The sequence below is a fragment of the Catharus ustulatus genome, chromosome 20, assembly GCF_009819885.2.
Source record: "Catharus ustulatus isolate bCatUst1 chromosome 20, bCatUst1.pri.v2, whole genome shotgun sequence".
Lineage (NCBI taxonomy): Eukaryota > Metazoa > Chordata > Aves > Passeriformes > Turdidae > Catharus > Catharus ustulatus.
In genome coordinates, this window is record NC_046240.1 from 786,127 (window position 1) to 813,511 (window position 27,385).

Consider the following 27,385-nt stretch of genomic DNA (forward strand, 5'->3'; position numbering starts at 1 on the left):
GCTTGAGTTCAGCAATGGAAACTCCACCTTTCCCCAGACCCTTCTCCCCCTCTTTCCTGACAAGCCTGACCTGCCTTCTGATGAAGGTCCTGGGATCCAGCACCAGTTTAAGAGTTGTGAGAACCCAAAGTAGAAATCCTATCGTGCCCCATCCTATCCCTGTCCAGCTGGAGGCAGAAAGAACCGAGGTGTTCCCAGGCTGGGTCAGGGACATGCCTGGGGCCACCCAAGGTGTGCTGGATGGAAGGCAGACCCTGCTCAGGAGGTGCCAGGTGCCTGAGCAGTGCTGATATTTCTGTGCTCAGATCCAGCTCTGTGGTGACACAAGGCAGAGATCCATCAGCAGAAATTCCCTCACCTGCCCTCAGCAAACATCCAAAAATCACCAAGGATTTCACCTAAGCCTGGCTGGGGACCAGCGAGGTGCACCCAGCACTGACTCCACCTTTGCTCCGAGGGCCTCAGCCGTGGTGGCCAAAAAACATAAAGGTTTGTAATGCTTTGTTGGTCCAGGAATAAAGGGATTTTGTGGCAAGAAGGTTCCCATGTTATATAAGTAAGGCAAGGGGAGCTGTATTTGAACTGGCAGAGGGCAGTTGTTTTCACTCAAGCAGAGCCCAGCTCACGGCTGCTTCCTTGCCGAGCTCTTGTTCATCTTGGCCTGAGCAGCTCCAGGTCAGCCAGGCAAAGCTGGGGCTCCTCTGTAGAAGGGAGAGGTGCAGAGGGCAGCACAGGGCAGTCCCTGTTCTGCCTGGAGCCGGGAATTGGGCTGGGGTCAGGCACAGCCCCTGCCAGCCCTGAGCTCCAGCACAGGATCCAACACAGTATGCTCCCAGCCTGGGGTTGGTCCAGCAGCTGCCCTGAGCTGCCTCCCAATCCCAGTCACTCCCAGCTCTCAGGATCCCAGTGGGAGCATTCCCAGCACTGGCCTGGATGGAGCTCGAGCAGAATGTGAGCTCCAGCATAGGGCAAATTTTACTGAATCAGGGCTTTCAGCACTTGGAGCTGCTGGGATTGAGTAGGAGCTGGACATGGAGGTGTGGAGCATCCCTGTCTTGGCTGCACAGCACTGGGAGCACAGTGGGATGAGCTGGGGTGGGACAGTGCTGCTGCCATGGGCAGCAGGGAGGGATTACCCTGAGGAGGGGACACAGAGCTCGCTTTTTGGCTGCCACCCTGAGGAGTTTCTCTGCAAGCAAAGCAGGGGCTGGGTTCAGTGTGTGGTCACCTCCATACTTTGCACCACCTTCCCACGAGGCAGCCGAAATGCAGCCTTTGGGCTGACGTTCAACTCTGCCTTTGCCTCTGCATCCTCAGCTCTGAGTAGTGTCAGTGCAGTCTCTGAGCACAAATCCCATCCCTCCAGTCATGTCAGGGGTCAGGAGCAGGCAGAGCAGCAGATCCACAAACTGAACCCACCAGCCAAGGATTAGTGAGAGTTTTCTGTCCACAATCTTTGTAGAAGACCTGAAGCTGACCTGGAGAAATGAGACATAAATGTGATGCTTGGCATAGAGAAGGTTTTGCAGTCCCTGCTGAGTGAATTCTTTCAAAAGGTTCATCATTGACCCTGGGATTGCAGAGATGTCTCAGAGGTCAGTTGAGCCCACGGTCATGGGCTGATGTCTTTCAGCTAAAGCCTGTGTCTCCCATTTATAGCCATGATGCCCTAAAAGGAGCTTTTCTGGTCAAATGGGGAGCCTCACTAAAGCTGCAGAAAAAACCAGATTGAACTTGGCAGAAATGCAGCAAAAGGCACCAGTTGTGGCAAGAGATGGGCCAGAAGAACTTTTTCCTCGATGTAGTAAGAAAAGGGTGGAAAGAGCAGCAGCAGCTCTGCCAACAAACCACGGCAGGGCCTGGTGAACCTTTCCTACCCCTTCCTTAGGGGTGCTGGCACAAGGAGCTGGGAGATCCTTGCCTGCTTTATCTTGGGTGGCTGAAGCAGCCCGTGTTAAAAGGGGATGAACACAACACAATGGAGCCCGACTTTGTTTCCGTGCGCTGGGATTCATTCAGGGGGATTACAGGCGCTTTTCAGCTCCTTACCACCTGGAGAGGCAAATACAAGGCAGCGCTGCTTGGAATGGGCTTCCCACCGAGCAGCCTCAGTTCTGCCGTAGCCAAAGCTGGGCAAGGTTAAAAACGATCCGGGCAGGAGCTGAGCCGAGCAATCGGCCGGAGCTCGGGGATGTGGCTGGCTCGTGGGGAGATGGCAGCGCTGCCCAGGCTGGTTTAAAAGGGTTTGGGGGCGGATGTGCAGGCAAGAGCCAGCTCAGAGCGGGCTGCAGTTTAAAACCGAACCAGAGACCCCTCCGAAGGGAACTGCACCCCACATTTCTAAAGGGAGGGAGAATGGCAAAGGAGTAACTTTGGAGGTGGATGGGGCTGAGTTAAAGACCTCTGTGGTCAGGGAGAAAACCCCTCCATCCCCGTTTTCTAGGGTGGGTGTTGTTATGGATGAAGGGATAAATGGCATCAGGGCGGAGGACTAGGTGTTCTGGGCTGTGTCTCTTCTCTGTGCCGATGTGTCCACAGGGGAAATGGAGCCATCCTGCGCACCTTGGGATGGAGAATGCAACCAGTTCCTCATTCCCTGCATTGCTGGAACCCGTGGAGAGCATCCCAAAGTGCCACCACAGGGTGGGAACTTGAAGTCCCCTCTCTCTGAGACCAGCTGAGCATGCCATGTCCATGGTCCATCCTCTTCACCTCCAGCCATTCTGAAAGCAACAGTTCTTGCAGCCAGGCAGAGTCCTCGAGCTTCAGTTTGTATGGTGTATGTTTGGGGCTGTCATTCTTGAGGGAACAGGCTTTTGGGATTATGAAAACTCTGAGCTGAGTCTTAGCAGCTCCAAAAGTTGTTTTCAAGAGTTTATTGCCGATGAAGTCTCACTAGAAGCAACTAACCCGTGTTCTCAGGGACATGTGCAAAGTGCCTGCAGCTCTGAGCCAGGAGGGTGGGCACACAACAGCATACATCCCCGGGGCTGCTGTTCCTCTGTCCTCCCTCCCTTCCAAGGGCTCCCAAAGAAAATGCCGTCTTTGGGGTGACCCCTTCTCAGCCAGCGCTGCACAGGTTGGGGTTCCATGGTCCTTGGGACTCCATGGTCCCTGGGATCCACAGTCCTTGGGCACATCTCCTGTCCATGCAATGCTGGCCACAGTCACACAGCAAATGGGTCCAGACTGGAAGTGATGAGAAAAGACCCAGTAAAATTTCAAAGCAAAAACTGAGATCAAAGTCTTGTTCCTCAGCCAGGACACTCTTCATGCTGTCCAGAGAGAGGGGAAAGGACCTGCCCAAGGCCATGTTGCTGCTCAGGAAATTTCCTCCTGCACCAGCAGGGCACCAAGGGCATGAGCAGGACTTCTGCTGTGCCATGGGGGTATCCCTTCCCCAGGACACTCAGGGTACTCCAGCCCCTCTGACAAATATCCCAGCTTCAAACAGCACCCACAGTGCATCTGCAGGATCAGCTCTGGGGTGAGTTGTGTGGCTGGAGAGGTTTGCTGTGTGCCACTCACTGAAAGCTGTGCCCAGGGCAGCAGTTTGGCTGGCAGCAGGCAGCAGTGAGGAGCTGCAGCTTCTCCATCACTGCTCCCTGGGCACAACTCCCCTGGCCTGGCCTAGGGAAGGCTTTCAAGTGGCATTCAAAGCACCCTTTGATGCCTCTCCTCTGGCACACACAGTGCCAAGGCCTGTGGGAGGAGCAGGGCAGCACCTTGGGAGGGGCCGGACGTGTGAGGTGACCAGAGCTGTGCCCAGAGCTCAGCTGGTGGCACCAGCTCAGCTCTCAACCACAGCCCCTCAGTGCCAGGCTGCAGCAGATCCCCTGATTTCACGTCCCAAGCATCAGTTTAGTTAACTTGTCAGCAAGGGTAATAAATAAATTAATGCCTCTCACTTGCACTCCCCGGCGCGGTGCAGCTGGAAGGGATCTGCCATGCTGTTCCAAGGGAGAAGAAGGGTTTGCTCCTGGGAAGGAACGTGCTTGGCTGTAGGTGAAGGAGACTCGAGTTCCTGAGGGAAGGGACATCAGAGAGAGTGTCAGGCTGGTGGGCCAAGCCTGGTTTCAAAAGAAGCCAATGTTTGTCCTGGGGAAGATTGTTTCTCTGCTTGTGATGGAAGTCCCCAGGTCTTCCAGGTGAAAACCCATCCGTTTTCCAAGTGGAGTCAGCAGCCATCCCCTGCTGAGTGCCAGGACCTCCATCCAGCACCCCCATGGCAGCCAGGAAATGCTGAGGGCCAAATACAAGAACCTGAAAGACCCTCAGCCACTAGGGCAGGGCTGAGGCCATGTCCCCTCTGCCTCTCAGCCTTGGCAGGCTGGGCTTTGCTCCTGTGCCCTGGGTGGGACAGCAAGGTGACACTTTGGTAGCTGTCATGGGTTGGTTTGCCTCATCTCAGCCCTGGAGTCCCTGTTTCTGTGGTTTGTGAAGGCATTGTTTCCTGATGTAGGAATAGCCCCGCGGGTCCTGCGCATTCCCTGACATCAGTGGGAGCAGCCAGCCCGTGGGCTCACAAACATCTGGGTTCCTGGGAAATGCCGCGTGTTCCTGTCGGGATTGCTGTCTGGTAACACTCACAAAATGATGTGGATTTCCTGCGTGGGGAGCAGGCTCCAGCTCAGGGCTGTTTCCAGGGCTGCAATGAGCTCAGGGCCAGAGATACAAACTATGGCAAATGAGGATTCACAGTCTGGTGTTCAGCAGCGGGCAAACCACCAACATTTCAGGGCTTTGCCTTGGGAAAGGGTCACCCCAAGGAGGGGAGTGAAGGGAACTGCTGTGACAGGGGCACCCCGGGCTGCTCTGGGTGGGGTTGTTCCACTCATCTCCAAAGCTTGGCCCATGAGGAACAGAGTCACCCACTACCCCTGGGGGCACAGCTGGGCCTCCCCATGGAGCTGCTGCTGTTCTACAGAGCAGCTGGGCTGCAAAACCAGCCAGGAAAGCTTCTGTGGGAGAGGTTTTGCACATCAGCCCCTGCTGCAGCCAGGTGTTTCAGAGTTCATAGTCTGGGTCTCTCCCAGAGCTGCAGGTTCGTTTTGGGGCCAGAAAAGGCAGAGTTGTGCTTCAGGCAGCTCTGGGTGGGAGGGTGGCTGTGGGGTGGTCATTCCAGTCTGGACGGGTCCCCCATCCCAGGACACAGCTCGGTGGCCCCGGAGGGAGCCAGGAGTGGGCGAGTGCCGGCGGCTCTGGCCAAGCTGGGAACTGCAAAAGCTTTTCTGTCCGGAGGTGGGCTTGAGCTCAAGCCTGCTTCCTTTTCCCTGCCAAAGCATCTGCTGTCCTGCACAATTCCCTTCCCCCTTCCCTGCAGCATTTCAGACCATAGAAATGTTTGATGTGATCCCCCTCAGCACAGCTCCCTTTGGCTGGATTCTCTGTGGTTTGATATCCCTCCTCTGGCTGCCTTGAGGTGACCTTGGCTTTGCAGTGCCCTTTCACACCGGAAAACCAAAATATTGCATTTCAAAATTGCCCAGACGGGTATTTCCAGTGAGCTAACAGGAAAAGGAGTGTTTCTTCTCAGCTCCATCACCCTGACTTTGTAAGCAGCTCCAGCTGGTCCCAAGCTGCTTTAATAATCAATAATTTATTTGGCTGGAAGTGTCCCCAGCCAGGTTGGGATCCCGCAGTCCCGGGGCCAGTGGGTCTGGGTCCTGTGGTGATCCCTGCAGTCCAGCTGTGATCCCTGTGGTCCAGCTGTGCAGCATCACAAATGTGAAAACTGGGTGTAAGAGCTGTGAATGTGCAGTGCCTCTGTGCTGTGAATGTGCAGAGAGGAGCCTCTGAACCAGGAGCACTCCTGAAGCTTCTTCAGGGACTCTATAGATCTTCTGCCCTGGCCAAGGGCAGGACCTGATGTGCCACCACGGGAGGTGGCTGTGGGAGAATCATCTATGCTGGCCACCTCACCATTGCACAGTGATTCCAGTGGAAGTTGGGGATGGAATTGGAAGATGATCCTACTTGCCAGGTCAGACCTGGGTTTAAATGCTGATCTATGCCTGAACTATCCCATTAAACCTCTGCCATGGTGTAGCCTTGGGCTATGGGTGGCATAGACTGCAGCAGGGTAGGGGACACATCCCCCTCGATGGCACTAGGGGGTGCAGACTCCCATTCCCTTTGACCCCCCTCAAAACCCCTCCTTGATCTGCACAGGGATCAGCAGGTCCTAGGAGGTATCTCCTGCTGCTCCTGCCATGCACAGCAGGCTCAGGCACAAGAAACCCACAGCAGAAACACTTCTGGCCCTTCAGGACAAAGGACAAGTAGGGATGTCCGCCTGGCTGGAGACCGGGGGAGGAGGGGGCAGCTGAAATGAGGAACACCAGGGAAACCACTGGCACAGCAGCACCAATGCTCAGGGTGTGTTTCTGAGCTGCTCAGCATCCTCATCCCAGCAAAGCCAAATCCCCATTTGCCAGATCAGGCCCTACCCTGAGCAGGCATTGTGATGGAAAAGCTCCTGAAGGCCCTGTGAAGTCACTGAGCCTCGGTCTGTGGCCATGCTGGAATGCACTAACCAGGAGTTGTTTTGAGGTCAGAAAGGAATAAGTTGTTTGCAGACAATTGATGTTGTTATTAAAAACATCCACGGCACAGAGCAGGGGGAGGGAGGTTCTCTTTCCTGTTTGGGAAATAGTTTCTCACTGCATCCATCAAACGAAAGAATTCTGTATGAAAAATTAATTCAGGGAAAAAAAGTTCCTGGGGCACACGCGCCTGAAAATGAACCACAGCAGGATCAGAGGTTTGGCTTAGACAACATCCAAGACTTAAAGGCAGGAGCCAGATTAAAACCCAGGACTGCTCCCAGCCTGTTGCTGGAACTGGAGGAAGTGCAGTTTCCTTCAGAGAAACGCAATCTCCTCTTGTAACTTTTGGGCAAAATTCAGGAACTGCAGCTGAAGCCCAGAGCAGTCTCCCACTGAGACAGACTCCATGAGAGTCTGGAGCAGCGGCTGGAGTGCAGGAAAGTGGGGATCACATACAAAAAGGAAGAAAAACCTCTCAGGTGAAGGGATTAGACTGTCAGCCTGCTCCACATGGTGAATCTCCCAGTGGAGGGGAAGCAGCTTTTCCAACCCTGTCCTGCAGCAGTGAGATGTCACCTGAGGTGTGACCTGAGCAGCTGCCACATCACATGGAACTGTCCCATGAGAGCCAGGTCACCTCTTCAGCATGGTTAGCACCATGTGGGCCCTGATACAGCCCTGCTCCCAGCCTCTGCAGGGTCACACAGCCAGAGACCACTCCCATGGGAGAACACCCTGGACATGAGTCAGTCCCTGCAGTGTCCCTGGCAGGTCAGGTTTAAGCTCTGGGTGTAGCTCCAGGGTATTTTGGGATGGGAATCTGTTCATGGCTGGTGCCAGGATCTGTGGGCACAGGGCTCAGTTCCTGTCTGTGCCCAGGCTGTCCCATGTCCCTGCAAGCACCAACCTGATCCTTCATGTTGGGGTGGTCAGGGATCACCACTGTGGCTCCAGGACAGAATCAAGCCTCCCCTCATGGTGGTGGGACGGACAGTTTTAGGGACAAAGTGGCACAACCCAGGGTCTGAGTGGCACAAGCGCGTCTCTGAGCATCTTCTTCACCATGGCCAGTGCTGCCACTCCCACCCTGATTCCCAGGAATGTCTGCACCTCTGCAGCCCTCTTTTGAAACCAGCCCCCTCCTTTGAAACCAGCCAGGCCTGCAGCCTGTGCCGTGGGCAGTCGCAGCTAATTGCCCATGACCAGCTAATTAAAGTGTCCCGATAAAATCTGCCTGGCACAGTAGCATGTAGTGGCCCTGGTGGCCTCCAGGGAGAGGGAGAAGAGGCTGCTGGGTCACTCAGGGCTCCATCACAGCCCTTCCTCCTGCCCTGCCCTCAAGGGGTTGTCAGAACCTTTACTTGGGCCTGGGCTGTCTCATTTCTCTGCTCCAGAGTGTTGGCAGTGACCCTGGGGTTACAGATGTGACCTGGACTGGTGGCAGTGGCTGCATGGCCACAGCCCCATGGAGAGCAAGGGGCTTGGAAAATGTGGGTGGTGTGGTGTTTGGAAAGGGGGACCACAGAATCCTTCTGTTCCCCCAGGGAACCTACTACCAGGCATTCCCATTCCTCAAGGTTTGGCCAAAATGAAAAGTAAAGACTTACCACAGCCCAAACAACCTTTGCTGCAGAATGTGCAGCTTTATATGTCTGGCTGTTTATGTCATGTTCCTCTCCAAAGACCTGCCTATTTTTCCAGGAATGCTGTCCCATACAGGGATTACCCATCCTCTTCAAACAGTCCTGGTGTTCCATGTCCTCCCTGCCTGGGAGAAAAAAGAGCAAGGGCCAGGCTGGACAAGTCAGTGTCTCAGGGCCACAGCATGCACGAGAGGCTGATCCTAGCAGAAAAGCTGGGAAATCCCTGTGTTTGACTAGCTTTGATCTGGATTAAATCCCTCAGAGACAAACAGGAACAACTCTCCTGGGGCTATGTGTTTTGACTTGAAGCTATCAAAGTTTGCCCTGAGTGACCCCGAAAAGTGAGCAGGCAGCTGCAGACTCTTGGCTGGGCAGGGAGGAGCTGCTGCACTTCCAGGTGTGTCATCCTTGCCTGAGGGAGGCTGTAGGGTCAGATTTAAATTCAGGATTGAGTAGATGTCTGCCTGTTTCATCCTTGGTGCTGCTGGGTCAGTGGGATCACTCCACCCCCACACCACCTCAGGACTGGGCTCAGTGCAGAGCCAGGAGCTGAGTCCTTCATGGGATGTGTGTCCATATCCACATTTCTCCATCCAAATGCTGGCTTAAGGCAGATGAGGCTTGGCTGGAAGTCCTTGCCCTACAATAGTCCCATGACCCCAAAGAGATTTGTGTTTCTGGCTCACGAATTCTTTCTGCAGGAGCCTCACACCTCTGCTATCCCAAGCCTTGTGGGTGGAGCAGGGTGGGGGGATGAGCTCACACAGACCATGAGCTCCTGGAGGTGGTGCGTGTGGAGGAGCACAGAGCTGCTGAACCAGCCCAGAGCCAGACCTGGGGAGCTTTGAGCTAGCACAGGCCATGGCTGCTCAGCTGCTCAGCAGCAGAACAGAGAAGTAAGGTATCCCATGGCAATCGCAGGGAAAGTGAGGAGGGAAGTGCCGTGCTCCAGATGGACGTGGGTGTGGGACAGCCGGGCTGGCAGCTGCTCCTCTGGGGAAGGGGGAGACGGCCTCAGAACGTTCTGCTGTGGGGGTCTGCATGTCCATCACGGGAGTGAAGGACGGTCCCATTCCTGCATGGGATCGTGGTGCTGCATTCCGTGGAGACCCCGCAGGGGATGCTGAGCCCAGCCGGGGCCTCTCTGAAGTACCCGAGCCCAGCACAATCACAATCCACATTTCTGCCCAGAGCCTGCTACAGAAAACCATTAACAGTAGCACAGCTGCCCTGATAAAGCAGGATAAGCCTGTCAGCTTTTGATAAAACCCCAATCTCCAGGAAAACAAACTACCCCAGTGCCTTGTCAGGAGTGCCAGGACCGCCCAGGCTGGCCGGGAGCAGAGAGCCACGGCATGAGGGGAGCAGGGAGGACAGCTCGTCCCAACACCTCCCTGAAATACCTTCACGTCCTCCGTAACAGCTGGGATGTCAGGCTCATCAGCAGCAGTTTTCCTTTCCTCTCAGAGTCCCGAGAGTGTCCTGGAGATAAGATAGCTCTGTTTACCCATGGCACGGCCATAGAGCTTTGTCCACAGCCCCAAGGTGTGAATACCCCTGAGCAAACACAGCTCTTCACACCTGCAGGGTTTTTCCAAAGCGAGCCTGGAATGATGCCGGGTCCAGGTGACTTCGGGATGGGAGCTGGATGCTCATCCTATCCACCACCGTGATTGGTGCTTGGATTGGGTTGCAGAATTAGCTGCAATAGGTTTAGGAAGGCTTGGAAGCAGTACTAAAATCCATCTCTTCTGAGCTTTCTCAGCTGGAGCTGAGTTTTTGTCACCCAACATCATTCTGCAGATCCACAGACAATTCTGGCTCCTGTCACCCAGAGCTCTCAGCCTTTGCCACAAAAAAACCCTCACAAGGTCCCTCTCCCTACTTCCAGAAAGGGAAACTGAAGCACAGCAGAGTTAGGCCAAGTCATGCCAGGACCTTCCTGCTTCCTTGGAGCATCTCGTCTCCAAGGCCAGAGCAGCTGAGCAGCAGTGGCTGAGCCCAGGCTGTGGAGCTCCCAGGACAGCCCAGGCTGAGCTCTCCAGGCCAGGCATGGTGCTCGGTCCCGCTATGCGGGTGGAACGAATGTGCTGAGCTGCCAACAGCTCCCCTGAGCCAGCTGGGCTCGGAGAGAAACCAAACCCTTCCTAAGAGCCCTCATCTGTCAAGCTTGGGTTACTGTCTGGCACTTCGAGTGGCCAGGCTGAGGTTTGTCACTCACGGGAACGGGAGCACTCCCAAAGCCACCCTGAGCTCCATCTCCTGGGGAGAGGCATGGGCTGGAGCAGCTTCTGCAGACACAGGCAGGAGCAGCTCCCAGAAGTGTGTGACAAAACAGAGGGGACCATCCCCTTGGAGAGTCCTCCTCCTTGGGGCTTTTGTGCTGGGATTTCTAGGGTCTGGTGCTTCCCCAGCTCCAAGGGGGATGCTCTCTCCAAGGAGGGTGTTATCCTCTGGCCGGGAATCCCCCATTCCCTGCTGCCGCGGGATATGGGGTCTGGGGCTGTGAATGCACAGCTGCAGCCATTGCTGCTGCCTGGGAGGGCGAGGCCGTGGGATCCTGCAGAGACGAGGGAAGGCAGCACCAAACCAAGGCTGGGGAAAGGACAACAGGAGGGTTATGCAGACTCCAGAGGGAAATCCTGCACAAGCTGGGCTTCAGAGAGGTGGTTTTGGTGCAGTGGCACCGTGGTGGGGATGCTGCTGGCTTTGGGGAGGGATGATGAGGCCTGGGCTGTGCCCAGCTCCATGCTGGGTGCTGGCAGCAGCCACAGGGTCCCTTCGGAAGTGGGGCTGGCTGGGGCTGGTTTAACAATTCCCCTGGCCCTGCTCCAGAGGAGATTGGGAAATGATCTGGGGTTAAAACAACACAACACGTTCCTGAACGCTGTTTATGAAGAGGAGCCCGACCTCACAGGAGGCTGAATTACCAGGGACCAGGCACAGGAGCAACATCACTTTAAGCCGGGATTGCCCTGGGGGAAGCACAGCCTGAGCTGGTTTAAAACCGCCTTTGCTTTCACCCCTGGCTGTGGGGAAGAACAGCCAAGTTTCCCGGCTCCCTGGGGCACCGATGGAAGCAGAACTGAGGCTGTTTGTATCCCTGGTTCATCTGGGCTGAACAGTTTTAATCCAGATTTGAAAAGCCTTTGACTCTTCGCTGGGCTGGTTGCGTTATCAGCCTTGTGCATTTCGGGTAACCTTTGCTCTGAATGAGCAAATTCTTTCAGGATCTGTTTGTGCTGTGGCTTTAACACTGAAGTGGCTGGTCCCTCCTGGGGCAGAAATGTATAGGAAAATATCGTGGAGGATCGTCTGGAGCTTTGGGGTGCTCAACCCCACCACGTGCCCTCCTTTTGAGATGCAGAGTTCTGGTTTTACAGAAACACAAATGTATTGATGAGACCAAGCACTTGGGGACTGGGATGAGGATTCTGGCGATTTGAAAAGCATTCCCTTAACCCTCAATTCACAGCTGCCCAGAGGTTGTCAGGCTGGACAAGAAACACCAAGGTGTGGGGTAGAGGGGAGAAAGGTCTTGGAGAGCACCACAGCCCTGGAGCATCTGAGGGAAGCTGCTGCTGAGATCGGTACCAGATAAGAGGGAAACCACAAGGGCAGAGTCTAAGTGGGTAAATTGTTCCCAAGTGGATTCCCTCTACTCTAAATAAACACTGGCGCTTCAGGAGCACCTTGGAGCTGGGCTGGAGGGGCAGAGCAGAGGCTGGGAGCTCTGTGCTCTCCCTGATAACCCAAGGACTGCTGGATGAGCTCTCTCCAGCTACTGCCTTTGAATGGCATCAAGATGAATTACGGGATGCAAACAATTCATTTCAAAGGATTGACAATCTCAGGAGACTGGGCTTGGATGGTGAAATTAAACAAAGCAAGCTGATGACAGGCTGGTATCATCTCCCAGACTGAAATAGAGTTCACTTCTTGACTTCTCCCTTCTCAAAAAAATGAAAAACAAACAAAAAAATGTATTAAGCTCTTTGCAGTCTGAGGTTTATCTGCAAACTTTCTGCACAACACCTGATTTGTAGAGAAAATCTCCTGGTCAAATCTAAGTCAAATCCTGGTCAAAGCTTTTGCTGGATGTTTTAAGCTGCACCAGGGGAAGTTTAGGCGAGACATCAGAAAACTTTGTTACAGGAAGTGGTGGAGTCGCCATCCCCGGAGGTTAAAAAAACCTGGATGTGGCACTCAGTGCCATGGTTTAGTGACAAGGTGATGTTGGGTCATAGGTTGGACTCGATGATCTCCAAGGGCTTTTCCAGCGTCGTTGGTTCTGGGCTTGTGAGCGCCGTCCCTTCACTGTCACAGCACGAGCTGGTGTGGCTAAAGGTGCTGCAGGACAGAGGGAACACACTCTGGCTACACCACAGAGCAGCCCTCAGGGGACATCCCCAGGAGCTCCATCAAAGTGCTCAGAGCTGGCTTCTAGGGCTGGCTCCTGGTGAGGCTGGCTCCTGGTTAGGCTGGCTCCTGGTGAGGCTGAAGGCTGGCTCCTGGTGAGGCTGAAGGCTGGCTCCTGGTTAGGCTGGCTCCTGGTGAGGCTGAAGGCTGATCCTGGTGAAGCTGGCTCCTGGTGAGGCTGAAGGCTGGCTCTGGTGAGGCTGGCTCCTGGGGAGGCTGAAGGCTGATCCTGGTGAGGCTGAAGGCTGGCTCCTGGGGAGGCTGATGGCTGATCCTGAGCCAGCTCCCAGAGGTGCTCCGGGCGGGAGAAGGCTCCGCTGCAGTCTCAGGGCAGCGCTGTCCCCCCGCAGCACTCCGGAGGAGTCGAGGGCGATTCACAGCCCATTCCCAGGCGCTCCGAGCCCAACGCGTGTGCTGCACCAGGGCAAGGCCGGTTTTGTGCTCCCCATCCTGTATTGAGTAACAGCGCTTTTGTCTTGGGAGAAAACGCCTTGGGTGAGAGGCTGCCACAAATCCCAACATTTCAATGCAGCACAACGGGCCCGTAGGTTTCTCCTCCACCCCCATCGCCTGCGATGGACCCTCGGCTGCCTGGTGGTTTTGGAGGAGCCATTGCAGATCGCTGGACATGTCCCCGAGGACTCCAGCAAGGAACACACAGCTCAGTTGGACCTCGAGGGCTGCCAGCAGCTGTTTGCCACGTGTGCTGCCTGGCAGTGGGGAGAGCTTCACTGCCCAGAGATTGTTCAAATCTGGCTCAAAATCCAAATATCTGGGAGCTGTAAATCTCCCAGGAGTAAGTTTTGCTCTTGCTCCTCTGATGCCTCCTGTGGGGGTAGAAACACCATGTGTACAGCCAGGAAATACCTTGGGAGGTTCTGGTGCTGCAGTCCAGGCTGGAACCAATAAATGTGGAAACAGTTATGGAATGTCTCCCTCCATGAAATGAATCCAAGCCTAGGCCAGATCCCAGTCCCGCAGGTTAAGTTCCCAGTGGTGTCTGTGGCTGTTGGGATCAGCTCCCGTGGCTTGTGGGATGCAGGATGGACAGGGAGCCACAGTGCCTGGTGGGCAGCAGCTGCTGAGTGCTCTTCACATTATCTGGTGCTGTTGGGAAGGGTCTTGGTCTCACCGTGCTGCAGAAAGTTGATAATTCTGAGTGTTGACAACCCTCAGCAGCTGATCTGACAGGACTTGTTCTTTCCTCTTGGGGGCTTGATCTGTGAACAGCTCTGGACTTACTCCCTGGACTTGCTTTCAAAACCAGCCACCTTGGATGGGCACTATTTCATCTGGCTCTGGGTGTTAGTGGACAGCTGGTTCACCACGGACATGCCTGGATTGCCCCTGCTGTCACTGGGTTGAGGGCAGTTCCAAAACATTCACGGGTTCCATCTGCCAAGTTCTACTGTTTAGCATTTGCCTTTCCTCCCCACTCCACAGCATCTCCTGGAAGCTCTCCCTTCCTGCTGATGGGGCTGACAATGAGCATGGCAGGGCAGGGCTCTACTGGGGAGTCCTGAGGAATGGAGGTGAACCTCAGGAAGGAGGGGTCAGGGTGGCACTGCCACACTCAGCACCTGAGAATCCACCTGTAGGACAGGAATCCCCTGCCCCTCTACAGACCTGGTTTTGGGCTTGGTTTGGGCAGTGAAAATCAGATTTTCAGGGAATTCAGCTGCAGAACTCCATCAGCTTGGATCAAATGTCCCCCCTTTTTCAGTGACTGAGAAATGCAGCCAAGCTTGAGCAGCTCTTCTTAGAGACAACAACAGACACATCCCTAGCAGAGAGCAGTATTTTTCTTTTTAAGCCTTGGCTTCAAACATAAGGGCAATAGATTTTCTTTAAGGAAACAAATCCCCAAATTTGTTAGGGTTGGCACAGCACAGGATTTTTCACTCGCCTTGTTTCTCATTTCCAGCTGAATCATTTTAGCAGGGACTTCTCTAGAAACGCTCAGCCTGACTCAGACACTCAGTCTCAAACATTTCAATCCAAATACTGAGTCTGGCTTTTTTTATGGAAAAGAGAATGAGGGTCTTATCCTTGGAAATCCCAGGCGGGTGTCAATGTTCTGTTACCAACTCCAGTGTCACAGAGAGCTGTTACACTTTGCAGAACCAATGCTGACAGCAGGACATGTCCAGGGCCTGTCTGTCCCTAAGGCATGTGGGGATTTGGGAACTGGCAAAGTGGGAAGTGAAGGGCACTTGGGTTGTGCAGCCTCTCCAGGGAGGTCTTGAGTCACTCTGACAACATCTCCTCCAGAGCTTTTCCACAGAACTGCCATTCCTGAGGATTCTCAGGCATGGAAAAGTGTTCTGATCCCCAAGCCCTTTTTGTGCTCAGGGGGAGATGTCCTCATTGTGGTCCTCCCCAGGATGTTGTGCCCTTGCCTTTCCTGCACTGGCACTTTGGCCATTCCCTGCCCTCACAGGTGGACGGGGTCAGAGGCATTGGTTTCATGAGGAGTGATCAGAGTGTGAGGGGCTCCCCAAAAAACCCTCACCTCAACAGGGGGTCTCAGCACAGCTGGGGATCTGCCTTTCCTTCCCTCTCTCCCATCTCCACTTGCTGTTGCTGCAGCCAGGTCTGTGGCTCCAGCCCCGGGGGCGATGCTGGCCACAGCTGCATTTTTTGTGGTGTGTCCACATACTTTTGTCCTTCCTTTAGCTCTGACTGTCAGGAAAACCTGGGCCTGGCACAGCCCTTGTGTCTGCCTCTCACAGCCACAACACCCCCATGGATTTCCCCTTGCCTGAGCCAACCAGCCAGCTCCTGAGCCTCCTCCTTACTCACACTCAACTGTTCATACAGATGAATTTTCCTGAGGTTTGGTGGTCACCAGCTGGGGCTGTGCTGGGTGGCACTGGGCCACATGGGAGGGCATGGGGACACCAACCCTGCGAGCACAGCTGGATCTGACCCCTCAGTCCCTATGGCTCCAAGCTTTTGAGGCCACATGTGGTGACTCCACTCTGTAGGACTTTTCCTCTGGTGTTCATCCTTGCTTGGCCATTCTGCTGCAGCAGGCACAGACAGAAACCCTGTCCCAGCCTGGGGTCATCCAAAGCCCCAGGAGAGATCCTTGTGAGGTCACACATGGCATGGACAGAAACCCTGTCCCAGCCTGGGGTCATCCAATGCCCCAGGAGGGATCCCTGCAGACTACACCTGGAATCACTCACCAGGCACAGCCCTGGCAGCTTGTGACTGTTGTGGTGTGAGAGCTCATCCACCACTTCCAGGTTCGTGCCCAGTTTCTCCAAAACCTCAAACCAGTTGGCAGTGGCTTGAAGGAACATTGCAGGGACACCTTCCTGCTGTCTCCATGGGCAATTTCTCTCTTTTCTCTCTACCTCCCAGTCCAGACAGGTCTCGATTGGCTCTGGTTGCTTAACCTCTGTTGTCCCTGGGGGTGTTCCCTTGGCCATTATAGTCCTCAAAAGTGACACCCCTGAAGATACCTCTAGGGATTCTTTGGGAGCAAATCCCCCCAAGATGGGCACAGGCAGGGGGTCCTTCTTGGGGACCCTGCATGTCAGGATTTCTCCTGCAAAGGAGAAATGATGGCTCAGGCTGAGCTAGCAATTTTCTGGGAAAAAAAACTTGTTTGGGAAAAGGATAATTTTAAGGAGACTGAGGCTGTTCATAAATTCAAGTCAAATTTAGAGATTACTTTCAGTCTTTGGATTCTTCCATCCTCCCCTCTTCCTTCCCCCCTCCCCTGAATTATTGTTTGCAAAAATTAAAACAAAATGTTTTGGGGTTTTCGTTTGTTTAAAAAGCAATTTGCATTTTGAAAATTGCCAAAATATAAGCTTTGGGAGGGTGGGGTCTTTTGAAAGGGCAGCATTGTCATTGCTGAATGAAAACCACGGAGAGGAATTCGTCCTGGGAGACACGGGGCACTGGGGACGTGGTGGCAGCACAAAGACCACAACCACAGCTCCCAGAGCACAGCTCCAGCCTGCACCTCCATTCATGTCCCTCCTTTCCTTCTCCCACATGGAAAATCCTGCCCACCTTGACCTCCTTGTGGGATTCATTTGACCAAGTCACTGGTTTTAACATGGAGACGATTCTGTGGTGTTTTCTCTGCCTGGCTCCAAACTGCAGCTTTCCTCTTTTCCTCTTTAACCTTTCCCAGGTTTCGGAACATCTGTGTTTAAATGAAATCTCACTATCCAGACTCAGCCTGGCAGGTAGAGATGCTCTGATGAAGCTCTGCACATCTGTGTGCAATAAAGTCAGGGAACAAAAGGCTTGTGAGGTCCTTGGCAGAGTAAGAGAAAGAAGAGATCAAGAGACAGCGGGACTGGGCTTAGTGGAGCAACTGGAGCCAAAACCTTTCTTCACAGAGCCCTCAGCACCTGGCCCAGGTTTTGCTCATAGCTGGTTCTGCAGGGGTGCAGGGGTGTCTTCTCCACCAGGTACAAAACAAAGCTTGAGGAGCAGACATGATGCCAATCCTGGGAGGTGATTTTTATTACAGTCCTCCAAGGCGTTCATAGAAAGAAAAAACGGGTTGCTAAAGAACCACTTGAATTCAGAGAAATTCAAACCAAGAAGCAGTGGCAGAAAATTAAAGCCAGGCCAAGTCATGTTAGGAACAAGGCAAAAGGCTTCAGCACAGCAGGGGATTAACCTCGGGCCGAGCAGAGGGAGGGCGGGAGCTGCGCTTCCTGAGTGCCTCTGTCCAGGGAAAGCCTGGCCGGGGAGCCACACGCCCGGGGGACATGCACGGATTTGGAGCTGGGATCCAAAACCATCCTGACCTGCTGCCGGGGCCAGCTATGTGCCCAGGCAGTGCCACACTCCACACCTCCAGAGTGATCCCATCACAGCATGTCCCAGCCTTGTCCTCACGTGGACTGGCTGAGACATTTCTTGCATTGTCCCAATTCCTACATCCCTTTGTGCTATTGTCAGGAGAAAGGGGATGGGTGTTTTCCTTCAGTCCCTCTGTCCTTGCGTGCTACTGCCAGGAGAAATGGGATGGGTATTTTCCTTCAGTCCCTCCATCCCTGTATGTTACTGTCAGGAGACATGGAATGGGTATTTTCCTTCAGCCACACCAAGGCTCTCTCACTGGGCGTTCTGCAAACAGGCAGGCTACAGGCAGAGCTGCACTGGGCACGCCAGCCCAAACACTCAGGGTGGACACAGTAATTGTAATTAAAGCCGTTCTCCCTGTTTGGCCCTCTTTGACTGCAGAAACAGGTGGATCAGGAGGGGAGGATGCTGGAAAAGCAGCCAGGTATATGGGATTGGAAAGGAATCAGTGCCCAGCTGTTTCCAGCTGTTTCCTCGGTACCCTGGAGGGAAGAGACAGAACCAAGGCTGAGCTGATGGAGCCAAAAAAAGCTGAGAGGTCACAGAGGAAGGGTGCTTGTCACTCCCTGTCTGCCAGCAGGGAGCTCAAGGGAGGCCATGCTGGCCATGGAGTGAGGCTGGCCCAGACCCTGCCTTCTCCCAGCTCACTCACTGCCTCCCTGGAGGATTTATCCCCCAAGGCAGCCTCAGTATTCAGGTTGTTGGCTCTGGATGAGGACAGGGATGGCTGTTTTGGGGAGCTCCTTGCAGCCTCTTGTGAGGTTCACTTTCTTCCCTTCCTCAGGATTTTCCTATTCCTGGAACACCAATGGAAAATTGATCCTGGGAGCAGAGCTGGGAGGAGCTCTGCACACTCCACTTATTCCTCCGCATTCCTATGCAGCTCTGCTCTGGTGGCACCAGTGGAAATGTTAGCAAAGAACTCAAGAAAATCCCCAGAGATCTGTTTTCCTGGCTTTGCAAAAACATTTGTGCTTATCAACCAATCTAAAGAAATGTAAAGATTTTCACTCACTCTTCGTGTGGGCTCAGTTTTGAATTTTAAAAAGGGATTTGCCAATGCAATCTTGCAAAATACTCCAGTGCCAAGTCCAGCTCTCCTAAAATACAAGTTTTAGGGGGAGGTGAGCTTTCATTCTCCTGGGAAAACATGCATTTCTAACAGATTTGAAGGAGAACTAAGGCTTCTGTGAGGCCATGCCACTCCCTGGAGAAATGTCCCCTCATGTTGATCAATAGGGACCAAATCCTGTGGTTTGTGGCACCAAAGGCAGAGCTGCTCGTGAGCCTCGAGGCTTTGAATGATGGCCATGTGCCCACTGGTCACAACCCAAATAGCCCTCAGGCTGAGGGATTTAAATCTGTTTTCCTCTGTTTGAGCCCAGTCCTGATGCTGTGCCACGGGTACAGGTGCTGCCTTGAGGGTGGGGTGTGGCCAGGAGATCATTCCCTGTGTCACAGCCCTGGTCTGTGCCTTTGGGAAGGCTCTGCCCTGAGGGTAGGAACCAGCCTGAGTCCTGCACCTCCAGGAAAAGGGTTTAACCTCACTTGGTCAGCTCTGTAAAACAAGGATTGGGAATTTAAAACCCCCACCTGCTTCCCAAAAGCTTTACCAGTGCATTCTGCAGGGCAGGAATCACCTCTAAAACCCTTTTAGTGGCGGAGCCGTGGTGTGGGCTGCGGCTGCTCAGCACGTGTGGGATGAGGAGAAAGCAGAGCTGAGTGGCTGCTCCAGCAGGGCACAGCAGGAACTCAAGCTCTTCCTGAGCTTTCCATGGAAGGGGGAAAGCCACGAGGGGGGACCCCCGAGTGCCTGGTGCGTGCTCCCGTGCTGCTTTTAGCTGCTGAAAGTGCAGCTTCAGCACATGTGGGGCTGGGCCAGATCTGAGTGAGCCATTCCCTCTGGAGGCAGGAGCGCTGTCTCCAGGCTCCCTCACGGCTGTGTCCTGTTGGGGACATGACAAAAGCTCCTGCAGGATGCTGGGCTCATCCTAGGAGGGCCAAACCGCGACTCAGCTGCGGCCCAGCTCCATGGCAGGAGCCTCTCTCCCTCATGCCTGGCAGAGCACTCCCAGGCCACTCCTGTCACCATGGGCACGTCGGTGGCAGCTGCTCCTGCTCTGCCAGCCCTGGTGGGGATGTGAGGTTTGGTGTCTCGGTGCGAGCTGGAGGAATTCCGATGGCAGAGCACGGAGACGGCGGCTGGGGACATGGGGATGGGGGTTCTGCTCTCCCCTGTGCTGCCATGGCATGTGTCAGCCAGGGATTGTTCCTGAGAAACACTCCCAAGCTGCGCTGTCATTTTCTGGGCTGAAATTTGATAATTAAGCAAATACAGCGTGGCTTTGTGTTGGGAGAGCACCATAAGGTAAACAGGAAGGAATGAGGGATTAAGACATCTGTGCTCAGAGGAAAGGTGACAAGCCCGGAGCTGTGACACCTCAGTGCCGAGGCGAGGGGCCCAGCTGTGGGCTGGCATGGCACAGCTGCATTGTTCAGGGGTGAAGAGCAAATAAAAGCCACGGGAAAAGAAAACAAGCTATAAAATTCTCAGCAAAGCCCAGAGCCCCAGCAACTGCCTCCTGATGGCCCCGTGACAGCTCTGGGGAGAGGCGGGCAAGGGGTCGAGCTTTTGAAGTCCCAAAGTTGTCCTTTGCAAAGGCCCCCTGTTAAAATAGGCCTGGTGTTGACTTTAGGCTGCATTTGGTGGAGGAATTGGACAGCTCAGCCACAGCAATCAAAGCAGGGGGGCATGTTTTGGAATTTGGCTAACTGGGCCTGACCCAGGTGGGATGGGGAATGCAGGGGCAAGAATGAGTATTATCAACATGGTCAGGGCTGCAGGTGGCTGATAGAGCCTGTGGTGTGGAAAGCTGAGGCAGAAACCAGCTAGGAAGGTCTTGGAAAGGTACTCAGAGCTCAAATGTGTGTGTTTCAGAACTGGTGAGAGTGGGAATACTGGGAAGGTCAGGCAGGTGATGATGGAAACTCCTTCCCACAGGGACAGAGGGAGTTCCTGATGTGCAGGGAACTGGGAGTTTCTCAGCAGTTTGGGGACCTTTGCACTGAGCAGTAACAACACAAAGTGAGAGTGGATGAGAAAGGAGATGAGTGGAGCTTCCATGGGGGAAAGTGCTTGTGACAAAGCTGAAGGTGCCACAGGGGTCTGTGTGCTCTGTCCCCTAACCACAGTTGGGCCCCTGTCCTCACAGCCCCCCTGCAACCCACACTGCGAGCGGGGAGAGCCAAAGCCATATTTAATGCCAGTCAGGCCAGTGAAACTTGCTCTTGGCAACCTCTTTGTGCCCTCCAAGAAGCTGGGCTCACCTCACGGCACACAACAGGAAGGGATGTGCCGAGCTTGCCACAGCCAGAGGTGCCACCATCCTGTGACCCCCAGTCTGACAGCGCACACACAGAAGGGTTGGGACCAGCTCTCTGGGGTTGGCACCTCCCAGTCTGGGCACAGATGTGACCATGTCCCCTCTTTGCCTCCCTCAGCCTGCAACTGCAACCTGCACGCGCGGCGCTGTCGCTTCAACATGGAGCTGTTCAAGCTGTCGGGGCGCAAGAGCGGCGGCGTGTGCCTCAACTGCCGGCACAACACGGCGGGCAGGCACTGCCACTACTGCAAGGAGGGCTTCTACCGCGACCTCAGCAAGCCCATCTCCCACCGCAAGGCCTGCAAAGGTACGGGGGCAGGCGTGGGTGGTGGCAACCTCAGCTCTTCCTTCCCCAGCCCCTCCCTGCAGCTCTGCTTCCGCAGCTCTTCCTCTCGCTGAGCTCCTCCCGCTCCCCCCTCTCCCAAACTCGTTTGGAATTGCTTTTTTTGCCGTTTGGAATGACTTCTTATGCCCCCACATTCCCTCCCGTCACCTCTGCAGCCTCCTGGTGAGGACAAGGCCACCCACATCCCCTGCCATCACCTCTCCCTGCTGTCCCCAGCCTCCTGCTGAGGACGAGGCCATGGAAATAGAAACCCTCACTGCTGAGGAAAACTTCAAATTATTTCAGGGTTTATCACTTACAAATTGTGCTTCATCTGCTCCTACCTGGTCATCACCCTGCAAGGGCAGAGTGGCACAAAATCCCAGGTATGGGTGAAATGTAGAATTTAAATCAGCCTCCTCCAAGCCCCGTCTCCAGTTCCCACCCTTCAGGCAGAGCTGAGCCCACGCACAGAACTTGTCACTCCTGCGGTCGAGGAGAGAACAGAAAAAGGGGAAACGAGTTTATTTTGAGCTTGGAGTATTTTGAGGTTTCCTCGTGTGGCTGTGGAGGCGAGCTGGGATTCAGATGGGGCGGCAGCAGCAAGAAGAGCAAATCCTGCAAATGAGCCCTTTTAACTCTCAGCTGCTGCTGGAAGAGATGGAAATCCTGAACCTGAGGTGCAGTGAAAGGAATCAAGCAAACATTCAAAAGCCAGATTAGAAAATGTTGGGGTTTCCCACAGAAATCCTCAGCTCTTTTCTCTCTAAAGATTCATTTCAACAAGAAATGGAAAGCTTTTTGGCTTCAGACCGGTATTTTTGGCTGGGAAGTTTTGGGTCTCCAGCACTTTCAATTTTTTTGTTTTCTTTCTTTTTTCTTACTGAAAACAGACATCTTTTGCCACACTGGAAAATAAATCCCTTTTTCAGACAGTCCTACTCCCCCTTTCTGATCCTTGTAGAAACAATTTCAATGAGATTTTTTTTATATTTCCCAGGTGCTCATTCCTGCTTTTCCCAGGTCTCCTCCCTGGCCGGGCAGCAGTTCCCCTCTCCTGTCTGTCCCTCCTTGCTGTCCCCTGGCCCTTCATTGTCACTGACAGCACCAAGTCCTGCCCAAAAACCTGGCTGGGTGGCACCTGCAGGTGGGAAACCTCGGAGCCATTCCGTGCCTGTCTCCCCAAGCCAGCACCCAGAAGCCATCACTGGCTCCGGGCAGTGCTCAGGCTGAATTCCCCACTTGCAGATAATTTTCTCTGTGAAATCCTCTTTGCAATCGCTCTGTTCTCTGCTCTGACTCCTTGAACCTCTCCTGCACCTGAAGATGGGGTGACCAAATGTCAGCGCTCCTCCAGCCCCCGTGGTCTGTGCCAACCCATGCCCATCGAGCCTCCCGACACAAAAGGTTGTGGTAACTGTGCTGGGCATGCCTCACAGCCCATGAGTGCCATTTCCCGGCCCTCGAGGGGTTTTTGTGGGGGCAAACCCCCCATCCCTACAGCAGCAGTGAAATGAAGTTCCCCACAGCACTGGCATCCCTCTGAAAACTCCTTTTCCCCTGATCTGTTTATCACACAGAGGGGTTTGTGTTCCCTCTATTTTTCTCTCCTGACTCGGGGCTTCTGCTGAAATAATTGTTGAAAATGGGCAGGTTTAAAGCCAACCCTCCCATTTAACAGCTCCAGTCACCTCTCCATTGATAGCAACATTAATTTACCATCTCACCAAACCAACACTCCTGGAGCCTCGTTTCGACTGAATGTGGTTAAAATTAAGGAATTAACCATCCTGAGCTCCTGCCACCTCCCTCATCACTGCCAGTAGAACAATATTTTCTCTATATTTTCTCTATAAAACCTGATTCTTTAATCCATCACATCACTCTGATCATGTCCCACACATAATAAATTTAAATAAAAGCATTTCAGAGAGCCCTGGTGCCTTGGGAGCTGCTGAGGAGCTCGTGGCTCTCACCCACCCCAGCAAGATCTTGGGTGATCTCACAGCAAAAGCTCCATGCAAGAGCTGCCAGAGAAATCTTTTCATTAATTCAACTCCATTTATTCAGCCTAACAGACCCATCCAGCTACACTGCCTCTCCTGTGCCTTGCATTCCTCATCTCCCACTCCATCCCATGCACGAGGTGCCTCAACTCACAACACATCAAACATCAGGAAACTAAAGAGACTGGACTTGCATTGTTTGAAATGGTTGGTTTGGGTAATTATGCAGAAACATGACATGACAGAAATGCTTGCACATTGTGTCCTTTTTTTAACTTGGAGAAAAAGAGAATTCCACAAACTTTTGCACATGTTGCAGGGCATGGGTGAGGCTCAGGTAGCAAAAGGTGAGCAGAAAGCAGAGCTGAGCAACACCCCCTGTCCAGTTCAGGGCTGCTTGTATTTCCAACAGCCAAACTTTTAATGATTGATAAATAAAAGACTTTTCTAATGAGCTGAAGTTCACATCAGCAGTGCAGGTGAAGGCATAAGGAGCTGAGGTTTAAGGATGGCTTTCCCTCATGGCTAACAGTGATCCAGCCCGCTGCTTTGCTCTGTGTTTGCTTCCAGTGGTTTTCCTTGCAAAAATGACAAAAGCCTGGAGTTGTCAGTGGCCAGAGATGCCCTGGGACAGAGCCACACCAGGCAGGCCGTGACACAGAGGCTGCAAACCACAGGCAAAGGAATTGATGACAGATGGAGCAGGGATATTGCATGGAGTGGCAATGCTGGGTGTGTGCCAGAGCCTGCCATGCTGCAGCTGGGCATGGAGCTGGGCATGGAGGATGTGGCTCTCCGGGTGGGTGGTCAGGCAAGCCCAAGGACACCAAGCCAGGGCTCCCCTGAAGTTCCGAGGTCAGACTGCAGCTGATCCCTGCCCCGGCCACGGCCCCCGGGCTGGAGGAGCCCGATGGAGCCGCTGCTCCTCTCCACGGGGGTGGGTGGGCTCACCCCAGCAGGCAGGGGAGCAGGATGCCCTTTGTCCTGGCAGACACATCACAACCCCGCTCCTGGGCACACCCCTGGTGTGGGGGCTGTCCTGAGAAGCAACAGAACTCGGACTATAAGGAATTTTCAGGTTCATTTTTTCAGACTCAGACAAGGACGAATTGTTCGTCCTTACTCCCTGGTTTTGAGAAATCACCAAGAGCTCCCAGCACGCTGAAGCCCTGCTTCCAGTTCCTTCTGCTTTCCCTCTGCTCCAAATGATGTTGCAAGTGAAATTCCACATCTGGGTCCTGCATACCCTCGTCCACCCCGCTCTGTCACGGGCCGCTGTAAATCAGGGCCCTGCTGTTGGTTCTTTTGATTAAATTCCCTCCTGATATTTGCCAGATTATTGGCACTAATGTAATTCCATTGGAGTAGAGAGTCTGCAGGGTTTTATAGCCTGGCTGTAAAACAGCTCTGCACTTTGGGGAGAGGCTTTGCACACTTTTTGATGAAAAGATGACAAACGAGACGTGCTCTGAATGCACTTGTGCTGGGGCTGCCAGTGCAAACCCCTCGTGCAGGGGCAGGATTTGGCACCTGGAGAGGTCACATTCATCAGGGCTCAGTGTTTTGGGAGGAAATGGGATTGTCTGTGTGCTGCTGCTGCTGCAGCTCAGGGAGTTTTCCAGCTGTGCTGCAGGATTTCGTGCCTTGTGTATACCCCAAAAAGCACTTCCAGCCTCCCTGCCTGTCCTGGCCTGCACCCACCAAGGGTCAAGATTGGACATTTGCATTTTGGAGGCAGTTTGGGCTGGAGCAGAGGGAGGTGAGATGTGTGCCCATGAGCTCAGCCTCCCGTCCTTGATTTCACAGGTGCAGATAAAGAGTGTTTCCCCATGCAGTCACAGGAATTGAATGGGGAAGAACTCAAACCCCTTTGGCTCCGGGTGCTGCTGGGAGAGCAGAGCCCCCGGTGACAGGGACAGTGGCACCGGTCCCCGTCTCTCGAGTGACTATAGAGGGAGCTGCGTGACCAGCTTAGAGCTGAGAGCTCATTCCCTGGAGGCTGGGCCAGGGGAGATGGAACCTCTCTGTGCCTGCTGCTGGGTCCCGCTGAGAAGCTGGGGTGCAGTGGGTGGCAGGGGGAACACCCACGGCAAACAGCAGGGTCTGAGAATGGTGCCACTGCCACCAGAAGCGTCCCATTGCTGGTGTCCCCGTGTAGGGTAGGGACACCAGTCTGTCCATGGTTCCAGTCGTGGCCAACATCCCATCAGCCACGGAGATGTCCCCTGTCCCCACGGTCCCCGAGCCACCAGCCACAGCTGGGTGGGGCAGAGAAGCTCAGAGCTGAAGCACGCCAAAGGTATTGGGATGGCCTGGCTGGATCCCTGCACCAGGACTCCAGGACCAGCAGGGCCAGCAGTGGTGGCTCCTGCAGAGCTCTGTCCCCAGGCTTTCCTCACTGCAGGTCTCTGCTGGGACCAGCACAGCTCTGCCCTGACCCTGACAGGGTCACCTCAGGAGGGGTTGAAGAGGGAGGTTCTCCCCTGTCCGGAGCTGCCTCATTTTGATGCCCCTCCCTCCCGGTTTTAAGGCAAACTCCAAGGCAATACTTCCCAGGAATTCACCCCAGGGGGTTGTCCTTAAGGTCAAACTTCCCTCCCTTCCTTTCCTCCTTTTTTTCTCCTCCTTGGATTCCAGCTGGAGCTGCTGAGATGAGAGAGGATCCAGCTCCTGGTACTGGCAGGGCTTGGGTTAGGCTCTTGTGTCAGGGCTTGGTCACCTCTGAGAAATCACATCCTTGGAGAAATTCCAAACTTCCCAGGCATTGATCTGCCAAGCACAGATTTTAATTTCTCCCCAGGACTGTGGGGTTTCTCTTCTTTCTAGTTGCATTTCCATCCTGCATTTGTCAGTGGCTATGCCTGAGTCACCCCTTCCCCATGGCCCCATAATTCCTTATATTGATATTGCAAGCCCTGAGAACTGATTTATGGCTTCTGCATCTAAAACTTGTCATCACAACCCCCAGACACACACAGACCATCGGAGAAAGTTTCTAGAAATGCGGCTTTAAGCTGTCCGTGCTCACAGGTCACTGTGGGAGTGTCCTTGGGCAGCACAAGAGGTTCAAGTGCCACCAAGTGTCACCTCCTCCATGGCCCTGCCAGGACCCGGGGCAGAGCTGCACCATTCACCCACCTGGGCTGGAAGGATCCCAGAGAAAAGAAGGGACATGAGCATTACTAAAACTCTTACGCTGTTCTGAGTTAGTAAAAGGAAACCATGGGAAAGCAGTGATTTTTTTTTTGGTCAAAGACTAAGCACAGCACAAGGCATCTCCATGCCAGCTTTTTAAAAATCCATTAAAATCCACATTTTAATGACGGATGACCAGACAGATCAAATTAGGCAGCTTCCTCTCTGTGAGGCAGAGTGGGCAGAGTTTGCTGAGCTGTGGAATTCAGGGCAAGACCCTGCTGAATCCAGGGAGCTGTGAGGAGGATGGAGGAGGCTGCTTCAGAGCCCCTCAGAAGGAGCTGGAATCTCCATTGCCACCTGGAAACCACCTCAGCACCTTCAGAGGAGAGACACAGCTCACAGCTGAGTCCCGAATCCATGGCAGACGTGCGTGATCCAGCTGAATAGGAAAAGTGTACAGCATTGATTCCCTGACAAGAGCTGGCTCTGCATTCCTGAAAAATCACATTCTGGCAATGCTGGTGCCCAGAAGGGGTTTACGGGATAAACTGGGGGCCGGCCACCTTCCAAACTGGGGTTTGGGTTTGGGTTTCCAGCAGAGAAACATCCAGGAGCAATCCCGGAGGGCAGGTTGGGATGTGGTTTGTCAGAAGTGGCGACACAATAGAGGGGAATTTGCGCCCTATTAAGAAAATAAAACCAGACTAAACCTCAGCTCTCCATCGCTGGTCTCAGACTAAGGACAAAAGTTGCTAAATTCACTTGCACAGCCAGATCTTTGCATATCCATGAGACAGAGGAAAGAAAATGAATATTTTGCCTTCCCCATGAATGTTTTCCAATAATTGAGATAATTTCCTTCTTCAGAGCAGTTCTCGGGAGTGGAAAGTGCTTCGGGCTCTCAGATCCTGAGAATTAAACCCAAGCTCAGTCCTGCTCATCCCCACACTCTGGTTTTCAGCATACTAAAATGAAAAGGGTTTTGGTTTTGTTGTTGTTGTTGTTGTTGTTGCTTTTGTTTTTGTTTTTGTTTTCTGGTAGGAAAGGATTTCTTTTCCAGTTAAACAGATGCTTCTTAGAGCAT

At 53.7% G+C, this 27,385-nt stretch overlaps 1 protein-coding gene across 1 annotated transcript in view; it reads left to right on the top strand.

Moving 5' to 3' along the window:
- NTN1 (netrin 1) overlaps positions 1 to 27,385 on the top strand; it is an 87,352-nt gene that overhangs the window by 28,061 nt on the left and 31,906 nt on the right. The window contains exon 2 of the mRNA XM_033077119.1: positions 20,951 to 21,139. Within this exon, the coding sequence (XP_032933010.1) occupies positions 20,951 to 21,139 (189 nt within the window). The remainder of the gene's footprint in view (positions 1 to 20,950; positions 21,140 to 27,385) is intronic.